The following is a 24,678-nucleotide window of genomic DNA, read 5'->3' as shown; positions in this document are numbered from 1 at the left end:
CCTAACGCCAATTGGCGTCAAGTCCTGGGGCCGGCTACTGCAGGAGATGTGCGCGCGCATCTCCTGCTTGGTAAGCGGAGCTCTGCTCGGCCTTCAGTCTCCCAGCAGGGATCGCCGCTCGGAGACTGTTAGACGGTCGAAACCGCCGTCTAATAACTGTGCACAGCGCTGCGATCTGCAGCAGCGCTGTACTGGGGACAGCCGCATGACACGGCTGTCCCCCTGGGACATTAGAGAGCGATCGGCTCTCATAGGCAGAAGCCTATGACAGCTGATCGCCAGGATTGGCTGGCTAGGGGGAGGGGTTTAAAAAATAAATAAATAGTAAAAAAAAAATAACAAAATAAAGAGGCAAATATTTATAAAAAATAAACACTAGGGGGGTGATCAGAGCCCGCCAACAAGGAGCTCTGTTGGTGGGGAGAAAAGGGGGGGGATCACTAGTGTGCTGTGTTGTGCGGCCCTGCAGCAAGGCCTTTAAGCTACAGTGGCCAATTTCCACAAAAATGGCCTGGTCTTTAGGGGAGTTTAGCACAGTGGTCCTCAAGTGGTTAAGCTCTGACGACTCCTGCGTCAAGTGCTACAATTGTTTGAACTCTTGTTTGTGCTGCCGTGTGCTGTCGCATGTTTCCGTGGTAGGTACATGGATCGGAGGGCGATCGTTTACCGGATCATGTCATCGTGGGTTCCCTTATCCATATTCTGGTGAGCATGTAACTTTATTCAGATGGCTCTAGACAGCCTAGCCAGACAGCACAGTCAGCCTCCTGGCCTCACATTTCTCCTGGGTACTCCAGTATAAACACAGACAGGTCAGGACATTCTGATTGGACTGTGCAGAGCAGCAGCACACTGATGTCATCGTTGAGCTCTCTCCTTCTGTTAGGAAGCTGATAAGGGTTAATTCAAGAGCCTTGAGTAAGTAAGCAGCAGCAGCCATTGAAGGACAACTGAAGTGAGAGGGATATGGAGTCTGCCATATTTATTTCATTTTAAACAATACCAGTTGCCTCTCTTTTGTGCTGATCTATTTGGCTGCAGTAGTGTCTGAATCACACAAGAAACAAGCATGCAGCTCATCTTGTCAAATCTGACAATAATGTCAGAAACATCTGATCTGCAGCATGCTTGTTCAGCTAAAAGTATTAGAGTCAGAGGATCATTAGGAAAGTTAGGCAACTAGTATTGCTCAAAAGGAAATAAATATGGAGGGCTCCATATCCCTCTCACTTCAGTTGTCCTTTAAAGAATCATGTGGTCTGTAGTAGAGAGCTATAGCTCTAAAATCAAGGAGTGACATAACTGCCCTCCACTTTCAGAGCTCCGCCCCCACGATTAGTGTGTATTGGCACTTTTAGACACATCCCTGTGTCTGTTGGGGGTCTTGTCATAGTAACAAGAGTTTATTGTGCAATCCAATACGATCTACCAGAATTGGGAGCTATCAGCACCATGCAGCAGCTATGTGTAGACGGGTCTTTTAATTTTGGTGCCATGTAATGCCAGTAGTTACTGGTAATGTGCTGATACCAATGTTCTTCTAGTGGCTGTGCAACAGTGCTTTCAGAGGGTTTTTGTACACTTTTCCCTCCAATCAGCTATCCCTAAACAAATAACTTTTACTACATAACCCCTAACCCTCACCTCCCCTGGTGTCTAGTGCCCCCTCCCCCCCCCCCCCCTCTATACAGTTCCTTGGTGTCTAATTGACCTCCCTCTCTCTCACATACAGTTTCCTGGTGTTTAGTGGTTCTCCCTTCCTCTCCTATACAGTTGCCTGGTGTTTAGTGGTTCTATCTCCCCTATACAGTTTCCAGGTGTATAGAGCTCCCCCCCCCCCCCCCCCCCCATATGGCTTCCCTGTGGATCCAGGGCTTTACCTCCAGTATAGCTTTCCTGGTGATCAAGAGTAGGATACAAATAATGCAAAGTGGGCAAGAGTTTGACACGTATGCCCTAACCTATAGATAGATGATAGATAGATAGATAGATAGATAGATAGATAGATAGATAGATAGATAGATAGATAGATAGGATATTATTTAATCTCTCTGTTTTGGCAGAATGTTGCTTTTACCAGCTGCAATCTACAGAACAAAGAGAATGTAAAATGTATTTTCTAATAGAACGAACATCCCCCACATGTATATTGCAGTGCTGTGTGCAGAGTGAGGGGCACTGGGATAATCTCTGTACATCAGCAAGACCCCCCCAGGCTTGTGTTTTTTGGCACTTGTTCCATCCCAGCCCCAAATAATATGACATCTGCATTTCCCGGCAGATGAGCCCTGTGGCAGCCGACTACAGGAGTAATACAGCAATATATCCGATCTCTGAATACAGTGCATCATTGTGAGTGTTCCAGCAAGCTAAATGTACCATTCACAGGATGTTCAGAGACACAGCAGACCCCCATCTACAGTTTTCTGCTTGCTAAAAGTAAATGTATACCCTTCAGAGCCTGTGGCAATCAGAGACCTCCCCTCTCCCTCACTGCTCCCCTAGTGCTGGCCACGTGTAATGATGCAATCAGCAGAAGTTGGCACTAGGGGAGAAGTGTGGGAGAGATCTCTGATCGCCGCGGGGTCCGATGGATGAGGTCAGAGACTCGCTACCACTGCTTTTTGTTTACACAGGGGAGTGGAGGAGGATATGTGGACAATACAGGGAGTCCACGACATCACAGTGGGTTGTCGGTTTCTATCGGCAGGCGCTCGTAAGTCGGGATTCCTTATATTTTGAGCATTCTGAAAAATACAGTACCTCTACACCGTTGTTTTAAAAAAATAATCCTATGGTGGATCTCAGCTGATTCTCTATGGTGCAAGGGAGACAAAAGTTTTGCAACTCCCTTCCCTTAAGTACTGTTTTGCCTTAGACATGAGTGTAACTAGTTGAATCTAGGTGGGGCTTTGACCGCTCTGGTGGGGTTGATAAGTATTCTGGTTTATCACAGGCATCATACACTGATAATTCAGAGCCCATGTTTCACATAAGAATAAAAACATAATTACACACAGTATATACAGTCATGTACTCTTAATGAACCTGAAATGAAAACCACAATAAAGTGCATTAGAAAGATAAAAAGCAAGAAAGTTAAAACAGATGACTACCAAAAAGCACAACAGAGTACAACAGACTCTACATTGGCATTACAATTGTTGAAAACAATACTAACTTTTTGGTCATAAACATTCACATTAAGGCCTTCTCCAACACATGAAGATATTGCTAGTTTTGGGAAGGAGGACTATGTATTGAATCACATCTGGTTGGTTACATCTCTCGGGGACTTTAGTGATAACAGTTATCCACAAGAATTCCCAGCTCTGCATAAATTCCACCACCATTAATGACAGTGTTGTCCTCCACTGGAGGACTTTTCGTAACGTAGGCTAAGTTATTGCCTGTAGAGGGGCAAATTTATTTGGCCTTCTGGCTGAGCAGGTGGAGTCACAGACAATTTGAGAAGCAAGGATTCTGGTAGCAAGAGCTTTACAGAGAACATTAAGGCCAATCACATCCTTTTGCTGTCCCTCCACAGGGCTCACATTCTATTATCCCAACCAAACTGTAAAGCTCCATACTCATACAAGAATTCCATCATCCCGAATAATTGTACGTGATCCTTTTGGTTGATAATATAGCATATGTATGAGTGTCCTCCAATGCCAGCTCCCTACCCTTCAGCAATCCACCAAGACAGGTACTATTTGGCTGACTGTTAAGGGCACTGTGCATAACTATCTGCTGTCAGACTGATCATTAGATAGATCCCTCTCTGATCGAATCTGATCACAAAGGGATCTATTACCTGCCCACACACTGTACACCTACTTCCAATACATTTCAGCATGTCCCCGCCCCTTCCTGTGGTAAGTGTTGAAGGCTCACCTATCCCATGGCTCGACACCTGGCCACTTCCTGTGTCACCGTGAGCACATGTACCTCATGGCATGGGAGCATATAATGACATCACTACATGTACCGGTGTCACATAGTGCAGGCTCTCGCAGTGACAAATAAAAAAGACGACAGGCACCGGAGGAGGAAAGGATTCTTGCCAGCCTGACAGGTAAACCTTCAACACTCACCATGGTCACCGTGCTGCCCCTTGTAACCGGATCCATCCTTGAGAGACGGAAGAAACCAGACTGCTATTCAACTTGCCCACAAACAGCAAACTATCATCCCAGGGAGGAGCCTCTAAATTCATATTGCATCAAATTTATAAAACAAAATCTGCAAATTGAAAGCGTTGACTTTTTTACAGCAGGAATAAATACAAGTAATGTCTGATCAGTTTTTAGCTATAAGATTTGCCGGTGTTTTTTTAGCACTAGTTCGGGACCCTAAACCTGCAGAAGAAAATATCAGCTCAATGGAAGAAAGCAGTAAAGTCAGCACATTAACATTTCATCATCACAGCAGGCAAACCAGTTCTAAAACATTTCCCTGATGGTTATTAAAGAGAAGGTTCCATCTGCACATCGGATAAACCTGGGGGAAGGGGTTACCAGGTACACTGGTACACTTGCAGTAGAATTACCTTGACTCTGTCCAAGGCTGGAGAGGAATACAGTCACTGCTAACAGCGGCAGGAAGATCATCGTGTGCAAGTTGTGGTGACACTTCATTTTGTGCACTTTGATCCTATCAGCTCTTCTGTAATGATAAGAAAAGCATATAAAACATGTATTAGAAATAATAACAATAAGTCCTTTTTTTATTTACTTTCTTTTAAAACATTTGCATAATTATACTTAATTATACCCGAGGTGACATGTGACATGATGAGATAGACAGGAGTATGTACAGTGCCTAGCACACAAATAACTAGGTTGTGTTTCTTTATTTATTTCTCTGCCTGAAAGAGTTAAACATCAGGTATGTAAGTGGCTGACTCAGTCCTGACTCAGACAGGAAGTGACTACAGTGTGACCCTCACTGATAAGAAATTCCAACTATAAAAAACTTTCCTAGCAGAAAATGGCTTCTGAGAGCAGGAAAGAGATAAAAATGGTCAATAGATTATCGATTTTAGCTCTGGCATACTTTAATGTGTCATTGAGCATCTATATATATATATAATAGAGTAAGTGCCTCAATCTTCAAGCAAGAAGAAGTAGCGCTCTGCCCCCAGGGCCGGACAAGCAAGAAGAAGGGGCTGGTCCAAGCAAGAAGAAGAAGTAGTGTCATATCAAACCAAGGGCAAAGGGGTATAATTTGCATATTAAGTAGCAGTGCATTGTGGGTAACCACAAATGTTCACTTATAGCTGAATTATTGCAGATTTGCTTCTGTTTTAGGAAGGCAAATTACACCAAGCTTTCCTTTTTTTAGTAGGAGGGCTTTTTGGTCTCTTTTATCCCCCTATACATTCTTAGTGGTTTGGGTCACCCTGAGCTGCTTGGTTACTCTGTTGTACTGGTCCAAGCCCCATCTCATACAGCCTAATTGATCCCTGCTATATACTGATGAGGACCAAACGTCTGAAAAGGGCTGTCACATGTGGGTTTGATATGACTGTGTAAAACTTAAAGCTGTAGGCTTGCTTGACTTCCCAAGGGTGAAAAGGAATTATCTGCATATTTAGAAGCAGTGCATTGTGGGTAATCACAAAAGTTCACTTATAGCTGAATTATTGCAGATTTCCTTCTGTTTTAGGAAGGCAAATTACACCAAGCTTTGCTTTTTTTAGTAGGACTTTTTTGGTCCCTTTTATCCCCCTATACATTCCGAGTGGTTTGGGTCACCCTGAGCTGCTTGGATACTCTGTTGTACTGGTCCAAGCCCTATCTCATACAGCCGTATCAATCCCTGCCATGTACTGATGAAGACCAAAAGTCTGAAACAGGCTGTCTACATGTGGGTTTGATATGAGTGTGTAAAATGTAAAGCTATATGCTTGCTATACACCAGCAGCTCTGGATGCTTGCTTGGCTTACCAAGGGGGAAAAGGGGTTATTTGCATGTTTAGTAGCAGTGCATTGTGAGTAGCCACAAATGTTCACTTATAGCTGAATTATTGCATATTTCCTTCACTTTTAGGAAGGCAAATTACACCAAGCTTTGCTTTTTTTTGTAGGAGGTCTTTTTGGTCCCTTTTATCCCCCTATACATTCCGAGTGGTTTGGGTCACCCTGAGCTGCTTGGTTACTCTGTTGTACTGGTCCAAGCCCTATCTCATACAGCCGTATCAATCCCTGCCATGTACTGATGAGGATCAAAAGTCTGAAACAGGCTGTCTACATGTGGGTTTGATATGACTGTGTAAAATTTAAAGCTGTATGCTTGCTATACACCACCGGCTCAGGATGCTTGCTTGGCTTACCAAGGGGGAAAAGGGGTAATTTGCATATTTAGCAGTAGTGCATTGTGGGTAGCCACAAATGTTCACTTATAGCTGAATTATTGCAGATTTCCTTTTGTTTTAAAAAGGCAAATTACACCAATACAGTGTGCGGCATTGCAGGAAGTGACGACAGTGGAACGCACGATGGAACGCGGAAGAGGTGAGTCATCCTCGCCCGCTGTCTCTTACTAATAGTGGTGGCTGCTACTGTGCTTAAAGCGAACCTTAAGTCACCTAAAAAAAATGAGATGAACTCACCTGGGGCTTCCCTCAGCCCCCAGCAGACGATCGGTGCCCTCGCAGCTCCGCTCCGATGTCCCAGGACCCGCCGGTGACGACTTCCGGTTTCGCCGTCACCGGCCGACAGGCATGGGAACGCGAGTGATTGTTCGCGTTCCCAGCCTGTATATCGCCCCCTATGCTGCTATTGCGGCCTCCTGCTGAGCTTAAGCTGGAGGTAGAGCACACATGGGGGACCCAGGTGAGGGAGGGTTCAACCCCCCTCCCCGCCGCTGTGCCCAATACCCCCTTCCTGCTCTCTACCCTCTTATGCGGGTCAGCTAGTAAACAATAAAGCAGTTAAAACTTAAAAAGTAGATTTAAACATAAAATAAAACCGTAGAGTATCTTAAAAAGTAATTTTTAGGACAAGGAAGATAGATACAATTTTTTATCAGTTTAACTTCACCCTGGGTGTCCTTTAAAGGGAACCTGAAGTGACAGTCAGGTACCCACCTGGGGTTTCCTCTAGCCACCTGTAGTCATCCTGGTCTCTCACTGTCTCCCTTCAGCCACTGTGCCACTCAGAAAGCTGCATGTGCCAAACGCTCCCAGTGATAAAAGCATGTTTGAGGCGCAGGGCCCAGGGCCGTGCATGCACAGTATCCCGCCACTGGCTGAGTCGGCCAGGTTCCAAAAGGACACAGCAGCCGAAAGGCAAAGAGTGGAACGGCAGCAAGGGACTACATTCACTATTACAAGGATTGTGACTCGATCTCTTGGAGTGTACTTGCATCATTGGTTTTAATTCTTTTTAAAACAAACCCTAGCGCCCCCCCAACAAAAAAGTGGACTAGCCAGAGGCATCCTTCTACCCAGGTAAGTAACTAACCTTGAGTTCACTTTAAATTCAAAACATGCTTTTGCTCTCACTACAAAAACACTTTGCAGATTATGTACTTTACTCTGAGGCCCCGTTCACATTACAAACGCGGATGGCCACGCATGCGGAACGCAACGCATGCGAACGCACGCCATCCGCGTTTGTGTACGTTGCGTGGCTGATCCCATCACTGAAAAGTGAATGGGACAGCCACGCGTTTTTACAAAAAATGCGTGCAGCATGCGTTCCCGGACCGCACAGGTCCGGAACGCATGCAGTGTGAACATCAGACATTGCACTCTATGCAATGTCTGATGTCGTGCGTTTCGGCCACCTGCACGCGTTTCCAAAACGCGGCTGGAAACGCGTGCAGTGTGAACGGGGCCTAAACATTAAGTTTAAAAAAATGGATTTGGACACAACATCAGCAGCACCTCAAAAATATTATTTTAAAGACATGTCAAATGAGAAGGTTGGGCATCAGCACACTGAAGGCTGTAGCCTCTCCTTTTGGTTGTTTTGAGTCCTCATTGACACCCTGATGCAGAAAGCTGATACTGGAGACTACGGGAGCCCACTTCTCCTCCCCACATTGCAGAGTATGCATAGCAGAGCAGTGCATATTTACCTGGTCCAGCGATGCGTCGGGTCTCATCTTCTTCCTGGCAGCCGCACGTTCTATGCTGCCATTCAAGTATGCAGAATAGAGCCAGGAGGAAGAGGAGACCCAATGCAGCACTAGAGCATGCAAATGCATATGTCATTAGGGGGACCCGTTACAATTTTGCTTGGGTATCCAGGGGCTTTCTGTTACACCCCTGTCAGGGTACTAGGGAATTATCCACTGAATTTGCCTGCAACATGTTAGATGCTTGGTTCAAGCCTTCCAAAACTGGATATGTCATGTTTGAGAATAATTAAACATATACCTGAAAACAAATGACACAACTTTTTTTGTACTGAAGTGGAGAGAATATCTGCATGTGGATGATTAGCTGTGCAGATGGATAGTTTCACAAACACTGGTCCACATGACAGCCCAGGGGCCCCAGGTCTCTCTCACTCACTGGGGCCCCCAAACCACCATGCAACACCTAGAGGGAATTGCGGGCAAGCCCTGGACCTCTCACCTCCAGGGAACTCACCCCACCATTCCTGGAGGTGAGAGGTCCAGGGCTTGCCCGCACTTCCCTCTCGGTGTCGCATGGTGGTTTGGGGGCCCCAGTGAGTGACAGAGACCTGGGGCCCCTGGGCTGTCATGTGGACCAGTGTTTGTGATTTTAAATTTTATTTTTTGCAGCTTCTACGATGCGGTTGACAGGTGAGTGGTTAGGGAGGGGACCGTGTGGGAGATGTGCCTACACGGGGCGTCCCTGTTAAACGACGCAATTCACGATTGCGTCCAACCGAAGCCTCCCACCTGAATGCTAATCTATGTAATTCCTGCTAGGTATGGTACAGCAGGCAAAGGGTGTATGACAGTGCACCTGATTGGCTGACAAGCGTCTGCTGGCCAGATAGAGGCAGGATATTGCTCTGACTGGAAGTTAGCAATTGTGTTTGTTGCAGTTGGCATTCAGTTTAGAGGTGGTGGGGTGAGTTCCCTGGAGGTGAGAGGTCCAGGGCTTGCCCGCACTTCCCTCTAGGTGTCGCATGGTGGTTTGGGGGCCCCAGTGAGTGAGAGAGACCTGGGGCCCCTGGGCTGTCATGTGGACCAGTGTTTGTGATTTTAAATTTTATTTTTTGCAGCTTCTACGATGCGGTTGACAGGTGAGTGGTTAGGGAGGGGACCGTGTGGGAGATGTGCCTACACGGGGCGTCCCTGTTAAACGACGCAATTCACGATTGCGTCCAACCGAAGCCTCCCACCTGAATGCTAATCTATGTAATTCCTGCTAGGTATGGTACAGCAGGCAAAGGGTGTATGACAGTGCACCTGATTGGCTGACAAGCGTCTGCTGGCCAGATAGAGGCAGGATATTGCTCTGACTGGAAGTTAGCAATTGTGTTTGTTGCAGATGGATAGTTTACAAGAAAGAACGCAGGGAATGCTTAGTATGTATTGGAAATGTTTTAGAGGCATATTTTCGATCAAGGTTCTATACACACTGTTACAAAGTTTAGTATCAGAATAAGCACAACCTCCACTGTACATAGGTGACCGACATTATAAAATTGATAAAGAGGAAACTTAACCCAAGACTGAACTTCATCCCAATTAGTAGCCGATACCTACTTGTGGGAAATAACGGCTTTTTCCAACTGCCAAGCAAGCAGTTGGTAAAAGCCTCTATGCATAGAACTCTCAGAAATTAACATTCTGCACAGATTACCTGGCAAAACTAAAGATGTCACCACCGGTGATAAAACATTGACTAAATAATCTGTAAATGAATATTGTAAACAATAAGCAATTTTATTCATTATGTAATTTTAACTACACGGCGGCTCCCCAGGACTACTCAACGCCAATTGAAGCTGCAGAGCACATAATTGTAAACAATAGCCTGATCACTAGGGGGTGTAAGCGTGCGGTCTTTAAGCGGTTAAGACTCATAACAGAGACTCAAGTATAATTACACTTACACTTAAGGGGCCAATACACTCAGCCGATTTTAGTCTGATCGATCGAAATCCATCGATCGTTTTGCGGCCGATTTCGATCGATTTAAATCGATCTGACATGTTGGAAAATTTAGGCTTATCTCTTGAGCCTAAATTTGATGGCTTATCATTTTGCATTGGACCTAATGGAAATCTGATGGCAACAAAATGCCATCAGATCGATTTTCAATAGATTTCATACTGAAATCTATTGGAAATCTGTTCCTAGTAAAAAATGTTCCTAAACACATCAGATCAGAAAATCTACCTGATGATCTATCTGCTGCTAATCTAACGAGTGTATGGCCACCCACCCATACACTCAGCTCTGCATGTCTCCCCACTTCTCGATGACCCCACTCCTGAGGATGACATCACCTCTATGTAACCTGGTGATTTTGCAGGGGGAATCCCAGTGCTTATGGGCTAAAACTCCTCAATCAGTGCCACTCGGACCTATGAGAGGTGACTCTGTGCAGGGCTGAACAGTGAGAAATACTGGCCTCTATAAGCATTGGAATTCCCCTACCCACCACCAGCTTCGAGCTAAACTAAAGTCAAGACACAAAAATATAAAAATTCAATCGACAAGAACTCTGCAGCTAGTAACAGTTTCTCTCTACAATACTTCTATTAACAAAAATAAAAGGTAAGACTACGTTTACACTTAATCAGTTGGTACGCGTTGTTTTTCTTCTCCATAGCAGTGCATTGTGAAAAAGATTTCAGTTAAAACGCGTTAAAGAGAAACTCCGACCAAAAATTGAACTTTATCCCAATCAGTAGCTGATGCCCCTTTTACATGAGAAATCTATTTCTTTTTCACAAACAGACCATCCGGGGGCGCGGTATGACTGATATTGTGGTGAAACCCCTCCCACAAGAAACCCCTCCCACAAGAAAGGTACGTACTTTTTTTGGCAGTTTCCTGTCTGTGAACCTTGTTGCATTGTGGAAAATAGCTGTTACAGTTGTTTCCAACTGCCAAAAACCATGCAGCAGTTACATCACCTGCCAACAGTAAAATGTTCACTGGAGTTCCTCTTTAAGTGTGAAAGATGCCATAGGAAAACATGGAACTTACTTTGAAAATCAGTTGTCCTTTAAGTTATAACTGAGAGCAACTGATTAAGTGTAAACGGGGCCTAACTTCAACTGCATGTATTTCTCTGTTCTAGACATTGTTTCATTGCACCTGTAGAGTAACTCCTTAAAGCACACCTGACCCAAAGAAAATCTACCTAAGGTAAGCCCAAAGGTACGTCCATGCTGAATCCACATACGTCCGTGCATTGTCCATTCCTCTCCTGGTTCCCCAAGCATTAAGTCAAATGTTCACATTTTTAAGGAGTGATAATGGGGATAGGATGGAGAACAAGCAGAGGAATGGACAATGCACAGAGGTCTGTGGATCCAGCATGAACATATCTCTGCTTAACTTAGGCAGGGCCGAGGCAGAGGCTCGGGAGGCACCAGAGTCCTGAGGGCGCACCTGTACTTCTCTGAGTCCCCCCCCCCCCCCCCTCGCTCGCTCAGCCATTGCAGTGTATTTTCGAGAGCATCGTGTTGGAGCATCACCTCTTAGCGCCACCACTATCTCTCTTCAGCCTGATCTAGCACCTCCAGGGCTGGATTTATCATAAGGCACTGTAGGCACATGCCTACAGACGCCTGATGATGGAAACGCAGCCCATTCCCCTCCCCCAGTGCCTCCCTCCCTCCATATGCAGAGTCCCGAGCAGAGTATAAATGAGATTACTCACCCGGGACTCTGCATTCCACTGACCAGATCTCCCTTCAGTTGGGAGCATCTCTAGCTACCTAATACTTGGTGGAACCTCTAGCTACTTAATACCAAGGATAGCTCTGGCTATCTAATACTAAGGGGCACCTGTAGCTACATATGACGGGCAAGGGACGTAAGGGAGAAGTGACAGCTGGAACAGCCAGCACACTTACGGTGCAGATCGGCGGGGGTTTGAAGGCTCATGGAGGGTGAAGTCTAGGGTGCCAGGACATCTGTGTCTATAGGCTCCTGTGATGTAAATCCGGGCCTGAGCACCTCCTCTCTATGATGCCCTCTAGTGGCATCTTTCATTACGTGATGCCACTAGTGGTAGTCATAGTGAGGAGACGTTGTGACAGGCTGAAAGAGAATCTGTATTAAAAAATATGCCCCTGGGGGTACTAACTTCAGTAGGGGGAAGCCTCTGGAACCTATCGAGGCTTCCCTGTCCTCCTCTGTCCCACGGTGGTCTTGCTGCGGGTCCAGGAACGGCGAGCATGTAAATATTTACCTTTCCGGCTCCAGCGCAGGCACAGTTGCTGCTCTGGTCTTGGAAATAGAAGGAAGTAGCCGATTCTAGTCGGGTTAGCTGTACTGCGCAGGTGTGAGACGCCTGTGCCTACGCAGTAGAGCGGATCCGACTGGAATTGGCTATTTCTGTCTATTTCCGTGCTGAGAGCCGCAACAGCGCCGCCGCAAACCAATGGAGCCAGGTAAGATGAATATATCAAGCCTTGAGGATTGTGGGACGCTTCGGGGGAGCCAGTGCTGGATTGCCTGCAGCTACAGGAATGGGGGAAGCCTCACTGGGACCCTGAGGCTTCCCCCTCCTGAGTTAAGTACCCACCAGGGGACTTTTATTATTTACAGAGTCTCTTGAAGAGAGGGCCGAACTTCCAGCACGCTCAGCTTGTGAATATTCTGCATGGAGGGGGACCTCCTACTACTGGGGGCACATTTAGTTCTGGAGAACCACGTCGGAGCACTGACCTTAGGTAGCTTTGATGCGGGTTAGCATACTTTAGGCTGCTTTCACACTGGGACGTTACAGGCGCAGGTTAGAGCAGCCTGTAACACAGCCCACCGCACAGTAATGAAAAATCAATGGGCTGTTCACAGTGCCCACGTTGCATCGCAGTGTAATGCTGCATGTTCTGGGAAAGTGCAGCATGCTGTGCGTTATACGTGGTTTTAGCCGCGTCAGACTGTTTGCACATGCTCAGTAATGTTGTTTTTATGTTTTTTGAGTGCAGGCGAGGAGGAGGGGAGAGTCAGCTATGGTGCATAGCCACATGGCTAATTAATATTCACTGCACTGCAGTGTTTACTTCCTGGAGCGGCCGCTTATTGGCTGGCGGGACCACTTGATGCGGAGTGCTCCAATCACGTGGTCTCCACAGTCTTTTGACACATGCGCCGTTTTCGTTCTATCACTATTGAACGAAAACGGCGCACCAAGAGCCGCATAAAGCGGCTCTATGTAGCGTCCACCTTTAGCACCAGCATGCATTGCGTTAGAGGGGCGTTATGTGACCTTAACGTCCCCTGCAACGCAACGTCCAAGTGTGAAAGAGCTTCGTACACACTTTAGATTTGTCTCAATGCTGTACTTGATAATTGAGGTGAGAAAAGTGGGAAAAAAATGAGATAGAAGTTTAGCCTAAAAGGGCTTCGATCTGCTTGTTTCATAAATTTAATAGGGAATATTAAGTAACGTTTGTGCATCTGCATTTATTTAAAGTGAACCCAAGGTAAGAGGTTTACGGAGGCTGCCATATTTATTTCCTTTTAACCACCCTGGCGTTCTGATAAAATCGCCAGGGCGGCTGCGGGAGGGTTTTTTAAAATAAAAAAAAAACTATTCCATGCAGCCAACTGAAAGTTGGCTGCATGAAAGCCCACTAGAGGGCGCTCCGGAGGCGTTCTTCCGATCGCCTCCGGCGGCCAGAAGTAACACGGAAGGCCGCAATAAGCGGCCTTCCGTGTTTCGCTTACCTCGTCGCCATGGCGACGAGCGGAGTGACGTCATGGACGTCAGCCGACGTCCTGACGTCAGCCGCCTCCGATCCAGCCCTTAGCGCTGGCCGGAACTGTTTGTTCCGGCTACGCTGGGCTCGGGCGGCTGGGGGGACCCTCTTTCGCCGCTGCACGCGGCGGATCGCCGCGCTGCAGCGGCGATCAGGCAGCACACGCGGCTGGCAAAGTGCCGGCTGCGTGTGCTGCTTTTTATTTCATTAAAATCGGCCCAGCAGGGCCTGAGCGGCAGCCTCCGGCGGTGTTGGACGAGCTGAGCTCGTCCAGACCACTCAGCAGGTTAAGCAATACCAGTTGCCTGGCTGTCCAGCTGATCCTCTGCCTCTAATACTTTTAGCTATAGCCCCTGAACAAGCATGCAGCAGATCAGGTGTTTCTGACGTTATTGTCAGATCTGTCAAGATTAGCTGCATGCTCGTTTCTGGTGTAGGTCAGACACTTCTGCAGCCAAATAGATAAGCAGGGCTGTCAGGCAACTGGTATTGATTAAAAGGTAACAAATATGACAGCCTCCATATCACTCTCACCTCGGGTTCACTTTAAGACAGAAAGAGGTACTTTTACTGGTGAACTTGGAAAAGTGGAACACCCTAAAGTGGATAAAACGCAGCTCTAATAAAATATACAGAATATTCAAAGATGAAAAAGCTATAACTTTGTATTGATGAAATGAAACGCCACAACAAACTTGAAAGACACCACAAACTTTTTTTTTCACCAAAAAAAATGCTGTGACACCTGTTAAAAGCTTTATAAATAGGTCCCAGTGTGGCCAGCTGGGCAATGCATGTCGCGTGCTTGTGTCAGGGCGCGCACAAGCCTACGCAATAAACGTTATATCTGCAGAACTCATAATCTCACCACCTCAGGCAACCAGCAGCAAGCTGCAACACCTTCCTGCCACGTGGAAAACGCTCCCATCAGCCCGAGAGTGAGAAATCTGGAGGCTGTTGCATAACAACTGACAGCAGCTACAGGTCCCCCTCACACCTGTGTGAATCTGGAATACACATTCTCAGCACAATCTAAACACAACGCGTTGAATGTACCAAGATTGGTGCAAAAGAAACTGAAGCAAAAATGCGGCCAACAACCAAAGTGAACAGTCAGATTTCAGCTGCTGAATAAAGATGGTAGTTTGCCATTGGCAGGAGTTTGGCTTAGGGCAAAGTTTATCCCCATAATGGCCAAAATGACCTCTGACCTGAAGTCAGCTGGCAAGAAGATGTTGTGACCCTCCAAGGTCCAATGGGAACGAAGGTTTGCAAATGTGGTCACCATGGCAAACCCTAGGTCTATTGGCCAGCTGAATTCCGAGGTCATGCTGGGCATTATGGGATGGAAGCTCACTTCTGGCAAATCATGCTGCAGCAAGCTGCCATCTCTACTGCTGAATGAAATAAATAGGGATGATCAATGTCTTTAATAATACCTACAATCAAGGATAGTTCACACAGTCTCGTTCAGGAACAATGTGACTTTTATTGCTCCAGCACACACATCATGTAAGTCACCTGGCCGTCATGTTTGCCTGCTTATGCCTTGACAAAGGGGAATGGATAGGCCCGAAACGATTGTTTAAAAGGAAAAATATGGCAACCACCATATCCTTCTCACTGCAGGTTCCCTTAAAAAACACTCTTGTCCTGCAATGCTAGAGTTGCAGGTTAGCAATTCTACTTGTTGGTTTTCTTCCAATAAATGTACTAATACCTTAATTGGTTACCTCCCCCCAAACATGACCTTAGACAGGGATTAGAATGTGAGCTCCTCTGAGGACAGTCAGTGACGACTATGTACTCTGTAAAGTGCTGCAGAAGATGTCAGTGCTATAGAAACACATAATAATAATATGGTAGGACATTAGACTATGACTATGGTAGGAGATGGATTGTGAGCAATACTGTACGCTACAATGCCACCGTTACATCGCACAGCAACGTCCCACTGTGAACATAGCCTAAAGTCAACAACTTTTTTTTTCTATGGGCCATTTATATATTTGTACAAGGTGATCCTATTTCCCATTTAGGAACTCTTCTTAAGTGTAAATACATTTAGTTCAGCGGTGATCTTCAATGCCTCCTAATAACCCAACCCTTTCAAGTTCCAGATGCTTTCCATAAATAGGTACTGAAAACCAAGATGCATTCTCAAGTGTGGTCTTATTAAAGAGGAACTCCAGTGAAAATGACGTAATGAAAAAGTGCTTAATTTTAACAATAATTATGTATAAATGATTTAGTCAGTGTTTGCCCATTGTAAAAGCTTTCCTCTTCCTGATTTACATTCTAACATTTATCACATGGCGACATGTTTACTGCTGGCAGGTAATGTCTGTGGAAAGAGATGATGCACCTTTGGGAGCAGCTGGAAACAGCTGTTATTTCCCACAATGCAACAAGGCTCCCACAGTGTGATGTCAAGACCATGGTCCTGACATCACACTGTGGGAGGGGTTTCATCACATAGTTACATAGTTATTTTGGCTGAAAAAAGACATACGTCCATCGAGTTCAACCAGTACAAAGTACAACTCCAGCCCGTCCCCCACATACCCCTGTTGATCCAGAGGAAGGCGAAAAAAAACCCACCAGGCATGGTCCAATTAGCCCCAAATGGGAAAAATTCCTTCCTGACTCCAGATGGCAATCAGATAAAATCCCTGGATCAACATCATTAGGCATAACCTAGTAATTGTAGCCATGGATGTCTTTCAACGCAAGGAAAGCATCTAAGCCCCCTTTAAATGCAGGTATAGAGTTTGCCATAACGACTTCCTGTGGCAATGCATTCCACATCTTAACCACTCTTACTGTAAAGAACCCTTTCCTAAATAAATGGCTAAAACGTTTTTCCTCCATGCGCAGCTCATGTCCTCTAGTCCTTTGAGAAGGCCTAGGGACAAAAAGCTCATCCGCCAAGCTATTATATTGCCCTCTAATGTATTTATACATGTTAATTAGATCTCCTCTAAGGCGTCTTTTCTCTAGACTAAATAAACCCAGTTTATCTAACCTTTCTTGGTAAGCGAGACCTTCCATCCCACGTATCAATTTTGTAGCTCGTCTCTGCACCTGCTCTAAAACTGCAATATCTTTTTTGTAATGTGGTGCCCAGAACTGAATTCCATATTCCAGATGTGGCCTTACTAGAGAGTTAAACAGGGGCAATATTATGCTAGCATCTCGAGTTTTTATTTCCCTTTTAATGCATCCCAAAATTTTGTTCGCTTTAGCTGCAGCGGCTTGGCATTGAGTACGATTATTTAACTTGTTGTCGATGAGTACTCCTAAGTCCTTCTCCAAGTTTGATGTTCCCAACTGTATCCCATTTATTTTGTATGGTGCTAGACCATTGGTACGACCAAAATGCATGACTTTACATTTGTCAACATTGAATTTCATCTGCCATGTATGTGCCCATATAGCCATCCTATCCAGATCCTGTTGCAATATGACACTATCTTCCTGAGAGTTGATGATTCTGCACAATTTTGTATCATCTGCAAAAATAGCAACATTGCTCACTACTGCATCTACTAGGTCATTAATAAATAAATTGAAGAGCACTGGACCCAGTACAGACCCCTGTGGGACCCCACTGCTAACAGTCTCCCATTTTGAGTACGATCCATTGACCACAACTCTTTGTTTTCTGTCCATTAGCCAGTTCCCTATCCAAGCACACAAACTCTTCCCCAGTAATTGCATCCTCAACTTTTGCACCAGACTTCTGTGGGGAACAGTGTCGAAGGCCTTTGCAAAGTCCAAGTATATCACATCTACAGCATTCCCAATATCCATATTAGCATTCACTACCTCATAAAAGCTGAGCATGTTAGTCAAACAGGACCTGTCTTTAGTAAACCCATGTTGATGCTGAGAAATAAGATTATTTTCTACTATGAAGTCATGTATAGTATATCTTAGTAACCCCTCAAATAGTTTGCATACAACTGATGTTAAGCTTACAGGTCTATAATTTCCTGGATCAGATTTTTTGCCCTTCTTAAATAATGGGAAAACGTGGGCTGTACGCCAATCCACTGGGACTCTGCTAGTTGGAAGAGAGTCACAAAAGATAAGATAAAGGGGCTTAGCTATAACTGAACTTAATTCTCTTAGGACCCGAGGATGCATGCCATCCGGGCCAGGTGCCTTGTCTATTTTTAATTTATTTAGTCTTGCCTTTACTTCTTCCTATTTAAGTATTTAATATTACAGTTAGAAGATTGAGACTCTTCTGCCTCTGTAATTTGCAACAGTGCTGTTTCCTTTGTGAAGACAGAAGCAAAGAAAGCATTTAATAACTCTGCCTTACCTTGGTCGTCCACCATTGAGTTCCCACCCTCATCCTTTAGGATTCCTATACAGTCAACCTTTCTTTTTTTAGAGTTGATGTACTTGTAAAACTTTTTTGGGTTAGATTTGATATCCCTAGCGATTTGATTTTCAGCCATACAGCGCCCCCTGATTATCTGTTTGAGAAAAGGAAAATATTTCTCATGGGAAAGGGGGTATCAGCTACTAACTGGGATGAAGTTCAATTTTTGGTTATGGTTTCTCTTTAATCCTGTACTGTATATTAAGGGCAAAATTAGATATTTTGCTCCTGCAGCAATAGCATCAGAAGCTGCATATTGGCATTGCTATTAAGTCTGCAATCTATATGGCTAACCAAATCCTTTTTAGGTGACTAGTATCAAAAGAGACACTTGGAGCTCATTCACACTTTATTATTTGTCCCAAAGACAAGCAGTTGTCCAGTTCAGTTTGTGGCCCCTTTTATACTTGCACTGGAAACCTGTGTTGCGGATACCCTAGCACACTTACCGCATTGCAGCACATTGAGCCAGAAGTTTCTGATTCACCGCAGTTAACAGTGTTTTACCGGCCGACTACCATGGCAGCAGAAGGCATTGAAGTCTATGGTCGATACATACATTTTAAAAATGTTGGCGGCAATGGTGCGGCACGCATGCGCAAAAAATTGGAAATAAGACGGAAACCCCTAGAAATCCCAATGACATACTTCCTGTCCAGCAGTGAGTACATCACTGATCGGGGGGTGGTGCTATGCATATGACCCTGCCGGGGCACTCTGCTGCAAGTTCATGTGTTTGTGATTTCGTGCGTTGGGGTGCACCGTGCAATGCAGTGGGGCGGGACATCACACCGCCAACACACAGCTACATTGTGAAACTGGCCTTTGTGTAAAGCAGAGGTGTCAAACACAATCATGTAAGGGGCCAAAATCCTAAACTTAGTCTAAGTCGCGGGCCAAATTGTTTATTAAGATTTTACATTTGTTTCTGATTGGTTAGTCCATGTATTTAAGCATGGTGAGCGCCCCCAGTTATCGCCTGTGATAGCATTTAGCTTTGCCTTGTTGCTGGGTATGCGCTCACAAAACTATTGATCCCTGTTGCCGACTCTGCCTTGTATCCTGATCACGTTTAGCCTCTGAGTGATTCTTGTTGCCGACTACTGCCTTGTATCCTGACTACGATTTCTTTACTGGATTACATGTTTCCCACTCTGCTATTGTACCTGGACTATGCCTACTAGCTGCCTGGATCGACCTCTGGTTGGACATGGACTTGCATGAACGCTGCCTGGACTGACACCGGCTTGTCTAAAGATTACGCTATCTCTGGAAGTGTCCTGGACTGTCTTGCTACTCTGAAGTGCCTCATCCTACAGGCTTCAGGTGACTATAATACATATACACTCACCTAAAGGATTATTAGGAACACGTGTTCAATTTCTCATTAATGCAATTATCTAATCAACCAATCACATGGCAGTCGCTTCAATGCATTTAGGGATGTGGCCCTGGTCAAGACAATCTCCTGAACTCCAAACTAAATGTCAGAATGGGAAAGGAAGCTGATTTAACCTCCCTGGCGGTAAGCCCGTGCTGAGCACGGGCTATGCCGCCGGGAGGCACCGCTCAGGCCCCGCTGGGCCGATTTGCATAATGTTTTTTTTTTTGCTGCACGCAGCTAGCACTTCGCTAGCTGCGTGCAGTGCCCGATCGCCGCCGCTACCCGCCGATCCGCCGCTATACGCGTCGCCGCACCCGCCCCCCCAGACCCCGTGCGCTGCCTGGCCAATCAGTGCCAGGCAGCGCTGTGGGGTGGATCGGAGTCCCTTTTGGCGTCACGATGCCGATGACGTCGGTGACGTCATCCCGCCCCGTCGCCATGGCGACGGGCGAAGCCCTCCAGGAGATCCCGTTCTTTGAGCTGGGGGGATGCCGCTGAGCAGCGGCTATCATGTAGCGAGACCTCGTCTCGCTACATGAAGAAAAATTTTTTTTTTTTAAAAACGTATTTGCTGCCCCCTGGCGGATTTTGACAAACCGCCAGGAGGGTTAAGCAATTTTGAGCATGCCATGGTTGTTGGTGCCAGAGGGGCCAGTCTGAGTATTTCACAATCTGCTCAGTTACTGAGATTTTCAAGCACAACCATTTCTTGGGTTTACAAAGATTGTTGTGAAAAAGGAAAAACATCCAGTATGCGGCAGTCCTGTGGTTGAAAATGCCTTGTTGATGCTAGAAGTCAGAGGAGAATGGGCCGACTGATTGAAGCCACAACACGCACAACCTTGAGGCGGATGGGCTACAACAGCTGAAGACCCCACCGGGTACCACTCATCTCCACTATAAATAGGAAAAAGAGGCTACAATTTGCACAAGCTCACCAAAATTGGACAGTTATAGACTGGAAAAATTTTGCCTGGTCTGATGAGTCTCGATAGAGTCAGAATTTGGCGTAAACAGAAGGAGAACATGGATCTATCATGCCTTGTTACCACTGTGCAGGCTGGTGGTGGTGGTGTAATGGTGTGGGGGATGTTTTCTTGGCACACTTTAGGCCCCTTAGTGCCAATTGGGCATCGTTTAAATGCCACGGGCTACCTGAGCATTGTTTCTGACCATGGCCATCCCTTCATGACCACCATGCACCCATCCTCTGATGGCTACTTCCAGCAGGATAAATGCACCATGTCACCAAGCTCGAATCATTTCAAATTGGTTTCTTAAACATGACAATAAGTTCACTGTACTAAAATGGCCCTCACAGTCACCAGATCTCAACCCAATAGAGCATCTTTGGGGTAGGATGGAACGGGAGCTTTGTGCCCTGGATGTGCATTCCACAAATCTCCATCAACTGCAGGATGCTATCCTATAAATGTGGGCCAACATTGCTAAAGAATGCTTTTCAGCACCTTGTTGAATCAATACCACATAGAATGAATGCAGTTCTGAAGGCGAAAGGGGGTCAAACACCGTATTAGTTTGGTGTTCCTAACAGGGGCGTTCCTAGGGTCCTTGGAGATCGAAGGCACCTGGGGGCACTAGGTGGGGGCTATGTGCGGCAAAAAATGGGCGTGGTCATGCAGTGAGTGGGCATGGCCATGGGTGAGGCCAATCGTACATTAGATTAGGACAGTGGTGGCAAACTTTTTGGAGGCCCAAACTGCAACCCACAAGTCACTTATCTATCGCAAAGTGGCAACAGCAATTTAAACTAAATACTATACCAACGTTTTAACACATACATGAACATTATAGAAAATCCAAGTTGAAAAACTGAAAAGATAAACAATTTCATCCATCCTACTCCTGAAAAAAATATATTCATTTTTTTAGAACCTCCCAGTTTTATTTTCTGTTTTAAAAAGCTAAAAAAGTAGGTTTAATGCTACAGGGAGTGCAGAATTATTAGGCAAGTTGTATTTTTGAGAAATAAATTTGATTATTGAACAACCATGTTCTCAATGAACCCAAACAACTCATTAACCTCCTTGGCGGTAATCCCGAGCTGAGCTCGGGGTATGCCGCCGGAGGTCGCCGCTCAGGCCCTGCTGGGCCGATTTACATTCTGTAAAAAGCAGCACACGCAGCCGGCACTTTGCCAGCCGCGTGTGCTGTCCGATCGCCGCCGCTCCGCGGCGATCCGCCGCGTGCAGCGGCGAAAGAGGGTCCCCCCAGCCGCCCGAGCCCAGCGCAGCCGGAACAAACAGTTCCGGCCGGCGCTAGGGGCTGGATCGGGCGGCTCTGACGTCAGGACGTCGACTGACGTCCATGACGTCACTCCGCTCGTCGCCATGGCGACGAGGAAAGCGAAACAAGATAGGCCGCTCATTGCGGCCTATCTTGTTACTTTCGATTGCCGGAGGCGATCGAAAGTACGCTTCCGGAGCGCCCTCTAGTGGGCTTTCATGCAGCCAACTTTCAGTTGGCTGCATGAAATATTTTTTTTTTTATTCAAAAAAAACCACATTGCAGCCTCCCTGGCAAAATAATTAAACCGCCAGGGAGGTTAATATCAAAGCTGAATATTTTTGAAAGTAGTTTTTAGTTTTAGCTATTTTAGGGGGATATCTGTGTGTGCAGGTGACTATTACTGTGCATAATTATTAGGCAACTTAACAAAAAACAAATATATACCCATTTCAATTATTTATTTTTACCAGTGAAACCAATATAACATCTCAACATTCACAAATATACATTTCTGACATTCAAAAACAAAACAAAAACAAATCAGTGACCAATATAGCCACCTTTCTTTGCAAGGACACTCAAAAGCCTGCCATCCATGGATTCTGTCAGTGTTTTGATCTGTTCACCATCAACATTGTGTGAAGCAGCAGCCACAGCCTCCCAGACACTGTTCAGAGAGGTGTACTGTTTTCCCTCCTTGTAAATCTCACATTTTATGATGGACCACAGGTTCTCAATGAGGTTCAGATCAGGTGAACAAGGAGGCCATGTCATTAGTTTTTCTTCTTTTATACCCTTTCTTGCCAGCCACACTGTGGAGTACTTGGACGCGTGTGATGGAGCATTGTCCTGCATGAAAATCATGTTTTTCTTGAAGGATGCAGACTTCTTCCTGTACCACTGCTTGAAGAAGGTGTCTTCCAGAAACTGGCAGTAGGACTGGGAGTTGAGCTTGATTCCATCCTCAACCCGAAAAGGCCCCACAAGCTCATCTTTGATGATACCAGCCCAAACCAGTACTCCTCCTCCACCTTGCTGGCGTCTGAGTCGGACTGGAGCTCTCTGCCCTTTACCAATCCAGCCACAGGCCCATCCATCTGGCCCATCAAGACTCACTCTCATTTCATCAGTCCATAAAACCTTAGAAAAATCAGTCTTGAGATATTTCTTGGCCCAGTCTTGACGTTTCAGCTTATGTGTCTTGTTCAGTGGTGGTCGTCTTTCAGCCTTTCTTACCTTGGCCATATCCCTGAGTATTGCACACCTTGTACTTTTGGGCACTCCAGTGATGTTGCAGCTCTAAAATATGGCCAAACTGGTGGCAAGTGGCATCTTGGCAGCTGCACGCTTGACTTTTCTCAGTTCATGGGCAGTTATTTTGCGCCTTGGTTTTTCCACACGCTTCTTGCGACCCTGTTGACTATTTTGAATGAAACACTTGATTGTTCGATGATCATGCTTCAGAAGCTTTGCAATTTTAAGAGTGCTGCATCCCTCTGCAAGATATCTCACTATTTTTGACCTTTTCTGAGCCTGTCAAGTCCTTCTTTTGACCCATTCTGCCAAAGGAAAGGAAGTTGCCTAATAATTATGCACACCTGATATAGGGTGTTGATGTCATTAGAGCACACCCCTTCTCATTACAGAGATGCACATCACCTAATATGCTTAATTGGTAGTAGGCTTTCGAGCCTATACAGCTTGGAGTAAGACAACATGCATAAAGAGGATGATGTGGTAAAAATACTCATTTGCCTAATAATTCTGCACTCTCTGTATTGTCTCATATGATGATTCAGCTTTTCCCATAGTCTCGCAGTTAGCAATCATGTGACCCCCAACAAGACAAATTCAGCAATCATGAGGCCCCTATCAAGACAAATTCAGAAATCATGAGGCCCCCAACAAGACAAATTCAGCAATCATGAGGCCCCCAACATGACAAAGTCAGCAAGCGTGAGGCCCCCAACAAGACAAATTCAGCAATCACGAGGCCCCCAACAAATCATGAGGCACCCAACAAGACAAATTCAGCAATCTTGAGGCCCTCAACAAGACAAATTCAGCAATCATGAGGCCCCCAACAAGGCAAATTCAGCAGTCATGAGGCACATAAATAGACAGCATTTCACATACTGTAAATAGGCAGAATGCCCCCTTAATATGGTAGACACCTCTCACCTGGCTTCTGAATTGTCCTCTACTGGCTGCTGTACCTGGCAATACTGTTTTTGGCTGGATTGGGGATGATGTGTCAGCTGAAAGGCCTGGCAGTGATGCTGTGGCCTGGCTGGCAGTGATGCTGTGGCCGATGTTGTGGCTGGGTTGGCTGGCAGTGATGCTGGGCTGTGCTTAACTGGTTGAAGTAAATGCTGGCCTGACTGGTGGTGATGCTGTGGCCTTTTTGATAGTGATTCTGGGCTGGTTGGCTGGTGGTGATGCTGGGCTGGCTGGCATGGATAGTTTAGGTAGCGACAGGTGCCCCCTAGTTAAGGTAGCGCCAGGAGTACCCCAGTTTAGGTAGTGACAGGAGCCCCCCAGTTCAGTTAGTGACATGAGCCCCCCAGTGTAGGCAGTGACAGGAGCCCCCAGTTTAGGTAGTGACAACAGGGACCCCCCAGTTAGGTAGTGACAGGCACCCCCCAGTTAGGTAGTGAGTGACAGGGACCCCCAGTTGGGTAGTGAGTGACAGCAGGGACCCCAGTTGGGTAGTGAGTGACAGCAGGGACCCCCAGTTAAATAGTGAGTGACAGTAGGGACCCCAGTTAGATAGT

The 24,678-nt window shown here is 45.9% G+C and overlaps 1 protein-coding gene across 5 annotated transcripts in view; it reads right to left on the bottom strand.

Annotated features, from left to right (window-relative positions):
• Window positions 1–24,678, bottom strand: part of COL14A1 (collagen type XIV alpha 1 chain) — a 430,812-nt gene that overhangs the window by 240,739 nt on the left and 165,395 nt on the right. For all 5 annotated transcript variants that reach the window (XM_068237960.1, XM_068237964.1, XM_068237961.1 and 2 more), the window contains one exon: window positions 4,553–4,668. In XM_068237960.1, the coding sequence (XP_068094061.1) occupies window positions 4,553–4,668 (116 nt within the window). The remainder of the gene's footprint in view (window positions 1–4,552; window positions 4,669–24,678) is intronic.

The sequence above is a fragment of the Hyperolius riggenbachi genome, chromosome 5 (genome assembly GCF_040937935.1).
Source record: "Hyperolius riggenbachi isolate aHypRig1 chromosome 5, aHypRig1.pri, whole genome shotgun sequence".
Taxonomy (NCBI): domain Eukaryota; kingdom Metazoa; phylum Chordata; class Amphibia; order Anura; family Hyperoliidae; genus Hyperolius; species Hyperolius riggenbachi.
The sequence above is the reverse complement of the archived record's forward strand: the minus strand, read 5'-3'. Positions and strand labels throughout refer to the sequence as shown.